At 42.4% G+C, this 16,926-nt stretch overlaps 1 protein-coding gene across 3 annotated transcripts in view; it reads left to right on the forward strand.

The window, feature by feature from the left end:
* The first annotated feature begins 592 nt into the window (after positions 1-592).
* ZFYVE26 (zinc finger FYVE-type containing 26) overlaps positions 593-16,926 on the forward strand; it is a 69,339-nt gene continuing 53,005 nt past the window's right edge. For all 3 annotated transcript variants that reach the window (XM_067557766.1, XM_067557764.1, XM_067557765.1), the window contains exons 1-10: positions 593-861; positions 1,743-1,821; positions 2,566-2,655; positions 3,690-4,242; positions 4,481-4,611; positions 5,449-5,613; positions 7,170-7,258; positions 8,112-8,272; positions 15,121-15,327; positions 16,018-16,674. In XM_067557766.1, the coding sequence (XP_067413867.1) occupies positions 668-861; positions 1,743-1,821; positions 2,566-2,655; positions 3,690-4,242; positions 4,481-4,611; positions 5,449-5,613; positions 7,170-7,258; positions 8,112-8,272; positions 15,121-15,327; positions 16,018-16,674 (2,326 nt within the window). In that variant the 5' untranslated portion in view covers positions 593-667. The remainder of the gene's footprint in view (positions 862-1,742; positions 1,822-2,565; positions 2,656-3,689; positions 4,243-4,480; positions 4,612-5,448; positions 5,614-7,169; positions 7,259-8,111; positions 8,273-15,120; positions 15,328-16,017; positions 16,675-16,926) is intronic.

Raw genomic sequence — 16,926 nt, forward strand, 5'->3', positions numbered from 1 at the left:
GGTTTTATTATGTCAGCAGGAGAGCTCTCTCCCATTGACATAATGTGACTACACAAGCACTTATGCTGGCAAAACGTATGTTGCTGGGAGGGTGTGGTTGGTCTTGCTGGCATAAGTGCTAGTGTAGACAAGGGCATTAGATCAGTCCTGATCTACCTTGGGAAGTTGATACATAGGGATGAAAAGCTCTCAGTGTAGAAAATGCTTGAGATGGAACTGCTCATGCTATAGCTGCTTTGTTGACTACAGTCTCCTGAATTGTCAAGATACCGCCTTTTACCTTCCTTACAGAGGTCAAATAGGCCAACACTCTTTGCTAGCATTATGCTCCCTTAAACAAACAAATTGATCCCTCATGGTTCCTGAGAGCATTGACTCTTTAAGCAAGTATCTGTGCATGTTTCACATTGATCAAGCAGATGATTTAAGCTTTAACAAATGTTGTAGTATTGATCATATCACTGGCTGGGAAAGCATGCCAAACTTTAAAACCCTTTGACTAAGTGAAATAACTACAGCTTGGTTTCTGATTCTAGACCTGTTATGTTCTAGGATCTCCGTTCTGTTCCTAGGAGATGCACTGGAGGGGAAATTGCTCTGACTGTTTCAGAGCAGCATCTGACCTCTGGATGTTTGTTCCTGTCTTCAGGAGTCCAGTCACAGTGGGATGATGCATCCATTTGGTAATGAGGAAGCAGCCTCTCTGGAACATCTTTTCTGTTTTTTTTGTGAATGTGTGCAGCGGGGAGACTGGGAGCTTGCACAGGCCTGTATTCCTCAGTTACATCAGTGGCAGGGGGATGGCTCTGAGAAAGTTGCAGCTATCCTGCAGGCTCTAATAGCTTGTCCATCTCAGTTAAGGTAAGTGCTGTGTGGGATTTTTGTCTAACTGGTGGAAGTAGAAGTGTGTTAAATGGGGTGTATGTGATGCAATTCCGAGAAACCATGACTGATGCTTTATTCTTTATTATAATGTACTCTTAGAATCCTTGAAGTAGAACACGTTTCCTTGTCAGTATTTTTTCCTTCATGCATTCCATTATTACTGTTAACATTTGAGTGCCAAACTGCTCAGAGCTACACTAACATGTGAATGGGATTACAGATCACAACCTTGTCCATATATGCAATAGATAAAATGATGTGTTAAACTCAAAGTCATGCAAAAATCTAGCAAAGATCAATTTTAAAAGACTTCACTGCAGTAATGTGAGTTGAAGGAGGAGGAAGTCTCCTTTTAGAATTATAATGCTGCTGACACCGAGTGCTTTTTGTTCAGAAGATGATCAACCTATTTATCTAAAATATTAGCTCATTACTAACAATACCTGAGATTATTAAAACCAAAAATGTTTAAAAATCTAATTTCTTACCTCTTAGGTTGCCTACTTTTCACATTTCTCAATTTGGAAAGTGAAACAACCTTGGGTTTCATTTGCTGGTTTTGCTTGTGACTTCTCAAGCGATTGTATCAGGCTGTTATGGTTGGGTTTCTAACACTTCAAGGGAAATTCCAAAAAATTGAAATTCAAAAAAAAGAATCAAATGCCTCTTCTTATGTCTTTTTTATAAAGTCTTTTGGTAATAAGACATGAGGAATATAAGTAGATGATACTTTTCCTTTATCCTTGGCAGTGGCAATACAGCATACAGGGCTCTGTGGGGCCACTTTTCCTACTGTGAAGTGGGTAGAGATGTTCGTATGTTGTGTAACTAATAGTATATGCTATTATCTTTTGCAGGTGTGGACCAAATTACAGCCCTCAGAGACTTGCGTGGTTTTGGCTCCTTGTGCTCAAAAAATGGCTGGTATGGGATCAGGTAAAGAAGTGTGTTTTAGTTGACTTCCACATGGAAAATTATGTTTGTAAACAGAAAAAGAATGAATTTTCTAGCTGCCTATTCAAATTTGAAATTTACTGCTGTTAATAAGTACAACTTGTTACTTAGACAGTTTTCATTAAACTTAGCAAGAAATGAAAAGTGTTTTGGGAAGCCATGTGAATTAACTTTTTAGTGCGCATTCTCAGCGTGAAATGTTCCTATGAACAGAAAGCATGAGTCCATAACTCTACATTTCTATGGCCCCTTTCATCCTCAAAAGATGACCTAAACCAAGGAAGTATAGTTTACATAAACAGAACTATGGGGAGGAGAGTGGTAGACAGCTAGCACACTGCATGCGGGAAAAGAAACAAGGTTTTCAAAAAGGGGAAGATTAGTCTTGTGTCTCTTTCCTCATCTTTTTCATTCCTGTAACCCAATTGCCTAGGTTCATGAATATTTATGATCTTTGAGGAAAAGTGACCTTATCTCTGTGGGGTTATGGGTAAGTGACAGTTGCTAGCTATGTAGTTGGAAATAGAGAATGGAATCTGTTGGTGCAGGAACAGACCCTAGATACCTTAGGATGGGAGAAAGGACTTTTAATCTCCAATAAAATAAATCTCTCTGAAGCCGTCTGCCCTAAAGTATCAATTTAAATAACTCTTTTTTTTAACTTGTAAACCTAAAATAGTGGCTGACATCTTCCCTATTCTTGTTATCTTTTCTTGATAACTTCAGAAAATAATTCCAGCTGTTCTCCAACGAGAAACTGAATTCTTACTCCTCTTAGAAGAACTGCAAAAGGATGTCTCAGATGAAGTCCTAAAGGTGAGCTGAGTTCCTGATTTATTGATCATTTTTGGGATCAAAGTTAATCCTAAGAGTTCACTTGACTGATCTTGTGTTTTGAGACATTAACTTTCTATTTGTCTTCTCTGCACAATACAAAAACAGTTGAATGTGAGTGTAGTTCAAGTTTACTCATCTTAGTGAGTGAATTTGGCATACCTAAGGGGCTAGGGAAGGGATAGTGTAGGCAGGTGCCAAGCAAGCTTCTCTACATAGCTTTGCTAACAACCTCACTCCTAACCTCCAGCTGCCCCTGCTGTTGCAGTCGTACATCCATACACAACTGTCTGTGCACCTCAGTCCTCATATCACTTTGTGTTACATCAGCTTTGGGGCTTCCCTGGACAGAAAATACTATTCATATGGTAGCTTTCTGACTCTCAGAAATGGGCATTAGGATGGAAGCATCACATCTTGACTTAGCGTAGGATATTAATTTTGGTTTAGTAGAGGAAAGGCTAGTGTGCTAACACATGAATCACTGAACCCTCTTGCTGGTAGGCTTTTGAAGGCCAGAACTGCCCTTATTTTTAAAACTTTGATTATCTTCTACCATTCTGCTCCTTGTTCCAGTCTTGAACTCAAACTCAGGCTGGGGTTTGATGCCAGACAATAGAGCTGATACAGCTGTCTAGCCAAGTTGGGGAAGGAGAGCAAATAATGGATGACATCAAGAAGGCTAAGGTGTTTAATGCCTATTTTCCTTCATCTTCACAAAAAAGTTAGTGGTGACCAGATACCCAACACAATAACAACAAGGAGGAAGGAATGCAAGCGAAATTAGGGATTGATCAGGATAAAGAATACTTAGATAAGTTCAATGTGTTCAAGTTAGTAGAGCCTGAGGAAATTCATAAAGCTTATGCCTGCAGAAATTTGTTAGTCTTTAAGGTGCTATAGGACTCTCGTTGTTTTTATTGAATCTTGGTTTTCACTCACAAAATAAGTACAAACAGATATGAGAAATAAAGTGGCATTCAGGCCCCTAACTGTATCTGCCTGTTTCCTCCCAGGAGCTGTTCAAAGCATTTGAATGTGTTCAGAGTAAGCATGAATCGGACAGGAAGAGAAGAGATGGCCGCTCTCACAGATTCAGTGTGGAAGTGACCTTAGCTCTCCGGAAGCTTTTGTTGAGGACTCCCCGGCGGGCACAAGCCCTGCTGGAGTTTCTGCAGGGAGAACATGGCACACCTAACTCTGCCCTCCAGCACAGTTGCTCTGTGCGAAACATTTATGTTGACTTTCTCCACGAATCCTTAAAATCTCTGCAGAAGCTTCAGCGGAATCCCAAATCCTCATCAGAACTGGATCAGAGTGAGACAGTAGATGCAATTTACAGTGCCCTTAGCGTGTTGGATTTTGAAGTGGAGCATAAGACTGGTGAGCTCCGACACTTGTGCAGGGAATTGCTGGATGCTTGCTGGGCTGAAGGAAGCCCACTGAAGGAAGAGAGGTTACTGGGCTGTATACTGAGGAAGCAGAGCCATGCCTTTCTCAGTCTGTACAGCAGCGTCTTCACAGAGAGGACAAGAGAGAAATTGTTGGGGCCAAAGTTGCCAGGAAAAGGTTTGTTTTGTTTTCTCATTAAAAGTTGGACCATTGAGGCTTTGCAGGCAATAGCAGGTTGGAGGGAGGAAGGGGGAGGGAGTTGGTCCATGTAGGGGTCTTTTATAGTTATGGATTCTGAATGTGGCTCTTGCTTAGTGAGTCCCTAACTGTTCTACTGCTGAAAACCTTGCCCAGGGCCTGCTTTCTTCAGAGGAAGCTCTCTGTTTGAAAGTAATCCCATTTGTGTGTGTCCCAGGTTCATCTGAGCAGTTGGACACAGAGCGGGTGATGCTGGCTTTGTTCTCAGAACCTGAAGAGTTTTATTCTTGGAAGACTGTCTATTTCTACTGCCTGAGCAGCAGCAAACACTTCCTGGAGCAGATTCTGGTATGGCAATAAAGATAAGGATGGGAAAAACCCAGTGGTGGATCAAGTTAGTACCAGGATATCAGCATTAGACCACTTTATATTTGATTATAGGTCTTTAGGAGTCCTGACTCTTTTGATACAGGGGGTTAACAAGCAGTGGGTTTTTATCATCTGACATCTGCACTGTTTCATTTCCATGCTTTAAGATATCCACATGGAGGTGTCTGGAAGATTTAAATCAGGGTGGTCTGATGGCTAGAACAGAGGATGTAGGAAATGGGACGCCTGTATTCTACTCCCAGCCGTTCCAGGGATTCCAACTGAATCACTGAGTAATCTTGGACAGCCACTTAATCTCTCTGTGATTCAAGTACCCCATATGTAAAATGGGGATAATGATACTTCACAAAAGGGTTGTGGGGTTAAATGGATATTTGTGAAGTGCTTTGAGAACCGTGGGTGAAAGGTGCTATAGGAGATAGAAGTGTGCACACACAGTCATGTCTATCGAGGACATGAGAATCCAGACAGCTGAGCCAGTAAAAGAATAAATCTTGGATCAAAACCTCTTTCTATAGCTCAACAGATTCTCTTTTAGTTTCTGCATAAAACCTGTTTGGAAAATATGTAGAATTAGAGAGAAGCCAGGGGAAGGGGGTGGATTGATTCTCTGGCTGTTATTTAAAGTGACTCCTTTTCTTTGTAGTCTGAATAAAGAAAAGTTTAGTGGCCTGTAAAATCTGGGTTTAGGGATGTTAAACCTCTTTCTGAAACTACTATTGTGATAGCCCACCACCACCCCAGCAGGATTCTGCATTTTTTGAATAACTGATGCTTCTTCCTTTTGTTCTCTAGGTGACTGCATTAACACTGTTAAAAAGGGAAGACTTCTCTGGCCTGAGCAGCTTACTGAGTCGAGAATTCAGCCCCCTCAGCCGTCTTCTAGTATTGCTCGGGTGGACTCACTGTCACAGCTTAGAATCAGCAAAAAGCTTGTTATGTGCTCTTCACAAAACTCAGGCAAGTAAGCGAGTGGCAGAATACTATGACTGACCATGCAGTTTGATTGCAGTCACTGTAAATCAGATGCTTGGATTGGTAATCAGCTCTGAAGTGTGTGTGTGTGTGTGTGTGTGTGTGTGTGTGTGTGTGTAATTACATTTTCTCCTGTCTCTAAAAGGAGACTTGTTCTAACTTCATCAACTGAATTTCTGAACTTTAAATGTCTTTCCAAAAAGAAGATGTAAGGGTGAATTCTCTAGTTTGGTTTTTTAAAATCCCTTTTGTAAAAAAGGCTGAAAATCCTAACTTTTCCTCAAAACAAATGCAATGCTACTGCCTACATATTGTAAGTTTGCCTTCACTGCATCTTCTTTAGTGTGCCTCAACTGTGACCTGAATGGGGCACTCCAGGGCCATTCTCTGTGGTCCATGCACTCCTTGACCTCAGAAACTCCAAGCCAAGTAGTGCCAATAGTTTTGACTCTGTAGTGTGGGTACTTATGCCCTAGGAATTGCATTGAGACACTTAGTCAATTTCACATGTGCCACTGAACCTTTTAGGCACTATTGATCGGAGTAGATGAGCTATCCACTTCGTCCTGAATCCCCAAAATAAAATCCACATTAACCTAAGTGGCAGGAGCTGAGACTAGAGGGTCCACCTTATTTTGGAATCTTTTTCCTTTTCTGGATATGCAGAGCTTTTAAACAGGCCTGTAGTTCCAATCCAGTCAGTGTTGGTGAGTGGTTGCCTTGGGGAAACTGATATTAGGACTTGGAGCGTTTCACTTCTAGATCACTGATTGAACTCCAGCTCGGGTCCGTAATGTCTTAAGGGAGTTACTGTCTGATGCCTGTTCAGTGACCTATAAAAGATGGCATAAAATCAGATCAGTGTTTAGTGCACAGGCATCCATAGCTGAACATAGACATATTGGAGGAGGGTCTGTAGGCAGTTTGCACTTCCAACCCACACAGTACCTGTTCTGGAGCAGTGTTTCTTAACCTGGAGTTTTAGAGGGGTTGCAAGTGCAGAGCTGGTATTGGGGGTGGCAAGAAAGGTAATTGCCTGGAGCCACAGGGGCGCCATGAAACTAAGTTACATGCCTCAGCCCCGTGGGGGTGGGACTCAGGCTTCAGGGGTACAGTAGTTTGGAAAGGTTAAGAACCACTGATCTAGAGTAACAGCTCTGGAGATGTAAGTCCTGTAGTACCTTTCAGAAGCACTAAATTCTCTGTACAGATAAAATGGTAAAAGCTACAGGGGATGAGCTTACAGACTGGGAAAACGGCTGTGTCAAGTTTAGACTGATTAGCCGGACAGGACCCCTTCAAAACAAAATGCAACTATCTATCCTCCATTCTGTTGCTTTAATGCGTAAATAAAGTAAAAGTGCAGAAATCTGCCCATCTAAATATGAAAAGATTCCTTTAGCCATTAAACATCACACATGTGAACCACACTCTAGTCCTGGTGGTATTCTTGATAAGGTAGAGGAGTCTGCTGTAAATGTGATTGCTTCATTTCGTGTTAGCTGATGCTAATTTGATCACTCTCTCTCTGTCTCTAACAGGGTCTGTGCAATGACTCGGTATTAAAAGAGTTCTGTGAGGGGCTGTGGGCTCAAGTGGAGGTTCTTGAATGGTGCATACAGCAAAACAGGTAAAACAGCCAGAAGCACTCTTTTTACTAACATGTATTTTGAAAGAGGCACCCTAGGTAGGCAGAATTGCATATGCAGAGGTTTAATATACAAATTAGGGATGTAACAGGATAAATGTTTAAACGGAGTCTCGCTGTTTAGCAAATTAATCAAACATTTAAATAAGAGGGTGGGGGGGGGGGGGCTCGTCCCAGGAGGGGGGCTGTTCAGCCAGTGCCTGAGGGGAGAGGAAGAGCTCAAGCAGCCCAGCTGCAGCAGCTCTGAGATCCTGTGCTGTGGGGAGGAGCTGCTGGGCTCAGACATTAACTGAGCAACTCAGTCATTACCACAAATCACCAGTCAACAACACTTTAACTCCTCTGTTCTTAACCATTTTCATTTTTAAACAATAAAAGTACTTATAAAGGTGGGATGCAATGTGTGTCATTATTTAAGCTTACAGAGGTAGCAGGTCATAGCAGTAAACCAGCAAACACTTAACAGGCTGACCTGCATGACTTTTCGTCTTTCCTCCAAGAGCCAACCCCACATGATTCTGCTTAGCTTCCCTTCCCCCGCCCCGAACTTCCCAGTGGAAAGAGCTCAATGCATTTAAACTTTTAAAAGGATTGCTCATTAACCAAATATTTATATCCCTAATACAAGTGCAGTGTATAAAATATCTATGCCATGTCTCCCTTAGTGACCACAAGCTATAGAAACTTGGTGCTTGGTTTTTTTTTGTTTGTTTGTTTGTTTTTTTAATTCACAAGTTGAATCAATGTTAAAAGTGGAAGATCCTTAGTGTAGACAAGGTTCAGGTGGGGGACCCATTTTCACCACCATTTTGATTAGTCTTGCTTTTTCTTGCAGTATTACTATCCCAAAGAAGATTCTTTTGCAACACTTGTACAGTCTGGATTGCCATTCAGAACTCTACTCTCTTCATCACCTCACCAACCTTCTGGCCCTGAATGAAGAGGATGTCATTGAGCTTCTTCAGAGGATGCCAGCCAGAGACCAGCAGACACAGGGTAAATGAGTAGAAATGTGATTTCCAGAAGGATATCTTTTTAGGTGTCCACTCAGCATATACCTTCAAAATCCTCATAATACTGATAGTACTCCTGTCCGGAAGGATCAGTGCATACAACTTGCACTTTGCAAATAATAAACACCATTCTATAGGGTGTAGGCAAGTGATTCTCAACTATTTCCTTTTTAAAGGAGAGCTGTGTCCTATGAGAAAGTTATGAAACCCAATTCAAGGGACCCTCTGAAGAGGGTAATTTAACTTTGCACATACGTGATAGCACCTTCCACCAGAGTATTTAAAAATATGTTTTTAAAGACTTTTTCTGAGTATAACTTACTAAAAGTGAATTAATTTTAAAATCTCATTTGCTTTTCACTGTCCTTTTCCCTACATTTTGTAGTATTCTTAGCTTGGAGAGTGAAAGTAGACTGGTCAACTTCTCTGTGGCTCTCATGCCCCTGCACATGGCTCTTGGGTTTCAGTTTCTAACTGGAAGGGAAGATTAAATTATGTTTTTATAAAAATCTTCACTCACTTTTTTTTAAATCACTGATGCATTTTCTAATATTAGGTTTTGCAAAACCCTCTTCAATTTAACCTTAACATAGAATCATAGAATCATAGAATATTAGAGTTGGAAGGGACCTCAGGAGGTCATCTAGTCCAACCCCCTGCTCAAAGCAGGACTAACCTCTGCTATATCATCCCAACCAGGGCTTTGTCAAGCCGCAGCTTAAAAACCTCTAAGGATGGAGATTCCACCACCTCCCTAGGTAACCCATTCCAGTGCTTCACCACCCTCCTAGTAAAAAACTTTTTCCTAATGTCCAACCTAGACCTCCCTCCCTGCAACTTGAGACCATTGCTCCTTGTTCTGTCATCTGCCACCACCGAGAACAGCCTAGCCCCATCCTCCCTAGAACCCCCTTTCAGGTAGTTAAAGGCCGCTATCAAATCCCCCTCACTCTTCTCTTTTGCAGACTAAACAAGCCCAGTTCCCTCAGCCTCTCCTCATAAGTCCTGTGCTCCAGCCCCTAATCATTTTTGTTGCCCTCCGCTGGACTCTCTCCAACTTGTCCACATCCTTTTTGTATTGGGGGGCCCAAAACTGGACACAATATTCTAAATGCGGCCTCACCAATGCCGAATAGAGGGGAATAATCACTTCCCGTGACCTGCTAGCAATGCCCCTCCTAATGCAGCCCAATATGCCATTGGCCTTCTTGCCAACCAGGGCACACTGCTGACTCATATCCAGCTTTTTATCCACCGTTACCCCCAGGTCCTTTTCTGCAGAGCTGCTGCCCAGCTCGTCGGTCCCCAGTCTATAGCTGTGCATGGGATTCTTTCTTCCTAAGTGGAGGACTCTGCACTTTTCTTTGTTGAACCTCATTAGATTTCTTTTGGCCCAATCCTCCAGTTTGTTTAGGTCACTCTGTATCCTATCCCTACCTTGCAGGGTATCTACCACTCCCCCCAGCTTAGTGTCGTCCGCAAACTTGCTGAGGGTGCAATCTACCCCATCCTCCAGATCATTAATAAAGATGTTGAACAAAACCGGCCCCAGGACCGACCCCTGGGGAACTCCGCTTGTGACCGGTTGCCAGCTAGACATGGAGCCATTGATCACTACTCGTTGAGCCCTATGCTCTAGCCAGTTCTCTATCCATTCTATAGTCCATTCATCCAACCCATACTTCTTTAACTTGCTGATAAGAATACTGTGAGAAACCGTATCAAAAGCTTTGCTAAAGTCAAGGTATATCACATCCACCGCCTTCCCCACATCCACAGAGCCAGTCACCTCATCATAGAAAGCAATCAGGTTGGTCAGGCATGACTTTCCCTTGGTGAATCCGTGTTGACTGTTCCTGATCACCTTCCTCTCTTCCAAGTGCCTTAAAATGGATTCCTTAAGGACCTGCTCCATGATCTTTCCAGGGATTGAGGTGAGGCTGACCGGTCTGTAGTTCCCCGGATCCTCTTTCCTCCCTTTTTTGAAGATGGGCACTATATTTGCTTTTTTCCAGTCCTCAGGGACCTCCCCCTGTTGCCACGAGCTTTCAAAGATAATAGCCAATGGCTCTGAAATCACCTCAGCCAACTCCCTCAGCACCCTCGGGTGCATTGCATCCGGCCCCATGGACTTGTGAATGTCCAATCTTTCTAAATAGTCTTGAACCTGTTCCTTCAGCACTGCGGGATGTTTGCCTCCTTCCCATTCTGTGCCACCCAGTACAGCAGTCTGGGAGCTGATCTTGTCTGTGAAGACAGAGGCAAAAAAGGCATTGAGTACCTCAATTGGCCCTCCACTATCTGATGGAGCACCTATTTTGAATAAAATAAATCTAGTCCTTGAAATGCCTTTAGATTACTATTCAATGTACATTTAAAGGAATTTTCAAGAGTTTTTTTTCAGATGCTCCTGTTGTCTTTTCATTAAGTGGAGCTAGTGTCTAGGTCAGTAGTTGCTTCCCAGCAGGGGCTCTGCTTGATGACTCAACAGAAGATACTGGGAACTGGAAAGCTACAGATTCTAGTAAGGGGTTGTGTGTGTGTTTTCAAGTTGAGTTGTTTAAATGAACTGACAATTTTCCATGATCGAACTTGAAATAACACTGAATCTTTCTGATTTCTAATGCTTTCTAAAAGGAACCCAGTTCTTTCCCTCCTCCTTCATATTCACAAATTGTCCAGATGGTGGCTTCCTATTTTTTTTTTTTTAATCTTAAAACATTAAATGCCTAAATTTGTGTGTGTGTGTGCGCGCGCGCGCGCGTGTTTGGCAGGCAGTTGGGGATCAGTTAGTGCCTCTAGTGAATAGGGGTTTATCTGTGTCTTGCCTTCTGGCTCCCTGTGCTTGTACAAATCAATGTTTGTGAGACAGAGGAGAGAGGTAAAGGTTGGGCTGTGCTGGTCTTGGGATAGGACTAGGAATGAAACCCAACCTGGGGCATTTTTCTGGGGGTTTTTTCCTCAATTTTTTTTTTTTTTTTTTTTTTTTTTTTTTTGTTCAGTTCAGTCTGCAAGATTTCCTTCTCCTCTTCTTCCCCCTCCCCCCCCCCGGGCCTGTTATTTAGATTCTTTATTTTGCTGTGTGCTATTCCATTAATTTAGTACGTTTCTCCTCTCTGCAGTTAAATGTTTGTTAGAATCTCTATTATAATACTGGACTCCACCTTTAAATGCCTGCTGATAAAATACCTTCAGAAACCTCCTGAGGCAGGAAGACTCTGCCCACTTAAATTTGCCCAAGTCATGCAGCTGCACAGAAGTAAATTCTAGCCCTAGTTTCACTTCTCTAAGATCACTTTAATTTACATAACTACTTGATTTTCATTAAGCCTTCCCTTTTCTTCCACCTCAGTGATGAATTAAGAGAATTGCATTTAAAAGAGGTGCTGTCACTGTGAATTCTTTTACAATTCAGTTTCCTGACAGAGCAACCTTAAGACAGTGTATCCTGAAATTGAAAGAGTGGGGAGAGGGGAAGCCTAAAAACCTGAGTTTTCTACTCCCATGATGATGATAAGGATAACTTGGGTGGGGGCCAAAAATAGCAGCACCCATCAGGCACTGGCTTCCACCTGTCTTGCTTCCTTCCTGTGCACGCACCTGTCTGCTGCTGCCTCAGTTTAATTTTTGCCGCTGCTGTTACTGGTTAATGCCCTCCTGCAAGACCTGGAGAAGAGCATGCATCTGAGCTTCCCCCCTCAGATCAGTGTATCAGAATGGTATCTCTTCTAGTGCATGAGACTAACAGTGCAATTGATCATGAACAAAACCATGAAACTGACCAGACACAAAGTGCTGTCAAGTGCAGACTGGTGTATAGGTTATATGACAGCTAGTTAAAACACTAGCAGCTGCCTTTCCTAAACTATCACTCCTTCAGTTGTTAACACCTACAGAATGACAGTGGTGGGAAGCTTCAGGAAAAAAGACTAGTCTAAACATAGCCCTGTTAGCAGCTGTTGCACTCCTGCTTCCAATGTGGAAAAAGCCCAGATGAAGTGTTTTGGTTATAATGGTGAGACACAGTGAGATTAAAAAACTGTTTGAATAGTCTGGATGAAGACTTTTTCTGGAAAGCCATATCAGTCAAACCCTGTTCTAGTTTCTGTGGTTGTATCTGCCCTGAGTCATTTCTGAAAATCTCCCATCATTGTTTTAACAAGAGAAGATGTATCAGCGCAGACTGGAGACTGGTGTTTTTATCACTTCAGTGACTAACTGTACTGAGTAGATTAAGAGCATGTCTACATGGCAATTAAACACCCACTGCTGGCCCATGTCTGACGACTCAGGCTCATGGGGTTTGGTCTACAGGGGCTGTTTGATGGCGGTGTAGATGCTCAGGCTGGAGTCCAGGTTTTGGGACTCTCCCCCCCATTGTGGGATCCTAGAACCCGAACCTCTACACCACAATTAAACAGGCCGGTAGCCCGAGCCCCATGAGCCTGAGTCAGCAGACACAGGCCAGCAGTGGGTGTTTAATTGCCATGTGGACATACCCTTAAAGGACAGGAAGTTAAAAACATCTGAGTACTGTCTACACTCCACCCTCCACCATTGCTACCAGCAGTGAAGCTGCAGTGATGGATCTTGGGCTGTGCTTACTCTGGCAGATTTATTTTTAATAAAACCCATGAGTTTTATAGCATGAGTCTCAGAAAAATCTGTGCTAATGGTTTTCATGGAAAAATGCTTGAGCACTCTGATTAACATCGTTCAAACACTGTTCTAGCTAATGCAGTTCATCTCCCAGGGTTTGGACAGGACCATAGGCATTATGTGATTCCAGTATATTGTTTAAACAGTCCATGAATACCCATGCTGCACTACCAGCAACCAGATGGGCTGGCCCCGTTGTTCTAATAAAAAAAAAATACTACACTATTGTCCCAAACACTGTGGTAACATTGTTTTAAATGGTAGTGTTTGGGGACCACTACTGTACAACCATGCAATATCTATTAGAGACCAATATATTTATCTACATAGAGAGTATAAGTTATCCTGAGAATAGAAATGGTGTAATATTCTACTGCCTTTGCATTGTGTTCCCTTGGTGAGCTAAAGGTGACTTGTACACTGTACTCAGCTCTGCTGTCTAATAATATGATAAGGGACCACATTTCTAGCATGTGATACCTTTCCTGCCCCCAAAACAAGGTGGAAGGGGCAGGGAAGAATTCATGGAGGAGACAGATAAAGGCAGCTTGAACCATCATAAAGAAGCGAAAAAGGTATAATCCCCTTATTTCCTTCAAATCCTTTACAGGTCACCTTTAATCATGTTTAATAGCTATGGTTAAGTGGTGCTCAAATGGGGTAGCGCCCAAACTAGGCTGTAACAGTTTGATCAGCCAATTTGGTTAGAGTCAAACTATAATACAGCTAGGTTAATACAAATTCTTTAAAGCAGGTTATAAACTAGTTTGGCCACGATTGTGGCCTTTCTGCACAAGGAAAACCTACTGTGTTGCAGGTCATGTTATGACATGCTAACATTCAACCTGGTTTTAAAAAAAGGTTTGACCTTGCATTGTAAATGGAACAACATAACTCGGTCCTATCTATACTACCAGGCCAAACCAGATATTGAATGTGTCTAACTTTTCTGTGTTGTAACCACATCCAGCAACACAGACTTTTAGGCAATGTCTACATTTAGATAGTTTTGCTTAAGTTTCCCACTGTTGCAATTGCTGGCTCAGCTCCTCTGAGGATGATTATTAGATGCTTATTCTTTTGTATGCGTCTTGTTCTCTGTTCTTTGTTCCATACGCTGCTAAATCATAATGTCATGGAGGAAGGCTGGGTGGAGGTCAGTTGTCCAAGACGGTCTGTGTAAGAAGTGACTGGAGGAGAGTGATTGTGGGGTGCACAGCGCCAAGGATGATATTCAGCTATAGGGAATGGCAAGAAAAAAGGGCAGAGCCACTTGTGGGAGAAGGAAACTAAGAAAACATCAAGGTGACCTGAATTATCAGAATGTAGGTAATGGCAGAAGATAAGATGGGAACCAAGCTGTGCAGGGGCTTGAAGACTTGTGTAGTATGTACTGAGCAGAAGACAATACAGTTTCAAGGAAAGCAGACAACATAGCTAGCATGGTAAACGAGGGAGATTATTTTTATAGCTGCACGTTAAAGGATATTGAGGGTTGTGATTTGGAACCTGGAGAAAACAGAGCGGAAGGGGTTGCAGTAATTGAAGCAAGAGATAACAAACCGAAGGGTTGAGAAATAGAGTAGGAGAGGAAGAGGCAGATTTGAGATGCAGAGAATTTAGCAATATCCGAGATGGAATCGAGCATAAAGCAGATAGAGGAGTCTCATAACACCAAGGTTGGGAACCTGTGTGACTGGAATTATGGTGGAATCTGATATGGAGTTGTCTAGTAAATAACTCTAATTTGAGGTATTTAATTCCCTGGAAGCATGTCTATAACTTGAAAAGAAGAGTGAAAAGGCAATTTAACAGTCTGAAAATCTCACTTCTGTCACAACATTTTGACCCTACTGTAGTCTTGAGTACCCTGTAAGGAGACTGTACCCAAAACAAGTTAATAGGGATGTGAGGTGAAATTACTTTAAAAAAAATTATATACACTGGGGAGGACAGTGAAAACAACTCTACAAAAGTAATCTGTTAGTTCCTCTCTTGCTGAACACCTGCTCTCTTTATAAACAGCCATACAGGGAGGGCAGAAAAATCTCTGCTTTCCTTTTCTAAAAGGAATTAGGGATGGAGGGGAATTTGAAGACCTGGTATAAACTAAAATTAGTCAATCTTCCTCAAAATGTGTGAGAACTAACCCTCCCATGTTTCACTTTACAGTGATGTTGGTTCCCAGCCTCCTGAGTCAGCGACGCAACTTGGTGCTCTTCTGGGCGTTTTGTGCCATGAAATACGCAATCTATGCCCTGTGTGTGAATTCACATAGACATTTGAAGTGCAAGGACTGCATGCACAACCTTCTCAGTGACCTCCCTGAAGATTCGACCCCTCTTAAGGAAACAACAGGAGATTGGCCTCCTTGCCTAGGTTTAGTAGCTTGTACATATCTAGTTGCTAGATTCTGTGATTGTAATTTATTTTAATATTACACTTTGAACATCTATAATTCCTTGCTCAAAGCATTTACAAGCAAATAAGCCTCACAGCATCTATATGAGGTAGATAAGTCTTACTTTCTATATCTATTACAGTTAGATGTAAGTTACCCACCTTTGTAAAGCACTCTAAAATCCTTAGATTAAAATACAGTGTATAAGGAGAAAATACTGGTATTAATGGGATATTGTAGCTAGAATTTCTTTTTTTTTTAAAGAGCTTGATATTTTTGGAGCAAACGTGTTTACATAGTCTCTCTTAGTGGCCACAAGCTATAGACGTGCTAAAATGGAGGAAATCTGAGTTTGGGCATAAGATGGTCACTGCTGGGTCAGAGAGGAGTAACTCCCTAGATACTTTATTAGGAGGGAAATGTTCACCTATGAACCATTAGTACTGGTCACAGCTGAAGGCAGGATATTGAACTAGATGGAGCAGTGCTCTGAACTCCTGTGGCAAAGATTCTTATAAAAGTCCATTGCCATCTTGTTCTTTAATGGCTCTCTTGTTTCCCATTCTTGTAACTTTGTTCACCCTTGTGGAATCAGAAAGGAGGGGGAGGAGAAAACAATTCCTGGCAAATGTTTTAAGTGTGTGTTTTGTTTTGTTTTACACCTACAGATTGTCCAGCTGTTTTTCCTCAGTATCTTGCCAAGTGCCAACAGTACTTACGGAGTGTCCCTGCTCCTCTGCATCTGGAGCTTCTGGAGAACATCTTCTCCTTGCTTTTTGTCTCCTATAGTGACCTCTACACAGAGACTCCCCAGCCTGAGGACTATGCAGAAGAGGATGATATTGTGAAAAAGAGCTTTGGTGCTGGCAACTTGGATGGCAGTGCCAGCCGAGAATCTTCCACCTCAGAAAGTCCACAGCATCCAGCAGAGCCTGAAAGGAAGGTAGAGAAACATCTTCAGGCTCCCCGGACAATCTACCATGGTGCTCAAACTCTGCTTGGCTCAGAGTTGACTAGTGAGACCTGTGAATCCTCCAGGCTGAGCCATCTAGATCTGAAACACCTTACCAGTGATGTCACTGGATTTTTAGTGGATGATCTGGCAATGGATGCCTTCCTCAAGATGCTCCTCAACCACTTGGAAGAAATTCAGAGTTCCCTCCCATGGGACTCGAGTAATGTGCCCCATGATGAGTTGGAGTTGGTGGAGTGCTTGAGTTTCTCTGTGAATAGAGATGTCTTCGGGAGCAGAGTGCTGCAGTTCTCCAAATACCTCTCTGAAGCTCAGTGGAGATACAAAGTAGTCATGAGTAATAGAAATGCAGGTAAGACCCAGTAAGGTCTCAGTAGCCACAGCTTGGTGATCCTTGAATTGAGAGATCTACAGCACACATGGGAGAAGAGCTCATTAGTCTTGTGGGCTAGTGTGCTGGTCTTTAGTGTAGCTTGCAAATGACTATTTTCCCCATTTCTTCATGTGTCTGCTTCATAAAGCCCTGCATGATGTGGCATGGCTGGCAGCTTCTGCTCTATAGAGGTTCAGGGTTGGGAGAATAGAAGGTAGTGCAGGTCAGTCT

This window comes from Emydura macquarii, unplaced genomic scaffold (assembly GCF_026122565.2).
Source record: "Emydura macquarii macquarii isolate MOO-44397 ecotype Brisbane River unplaced genomic scaffold, CSIRO-AGI_Emac_v2 contig_1876, whole genome shotgun sequence".
NCBI lineage: Eukaryota > Metazoa > Chordata > Testudines > Chelidae > Emydura > Emydura macquarii.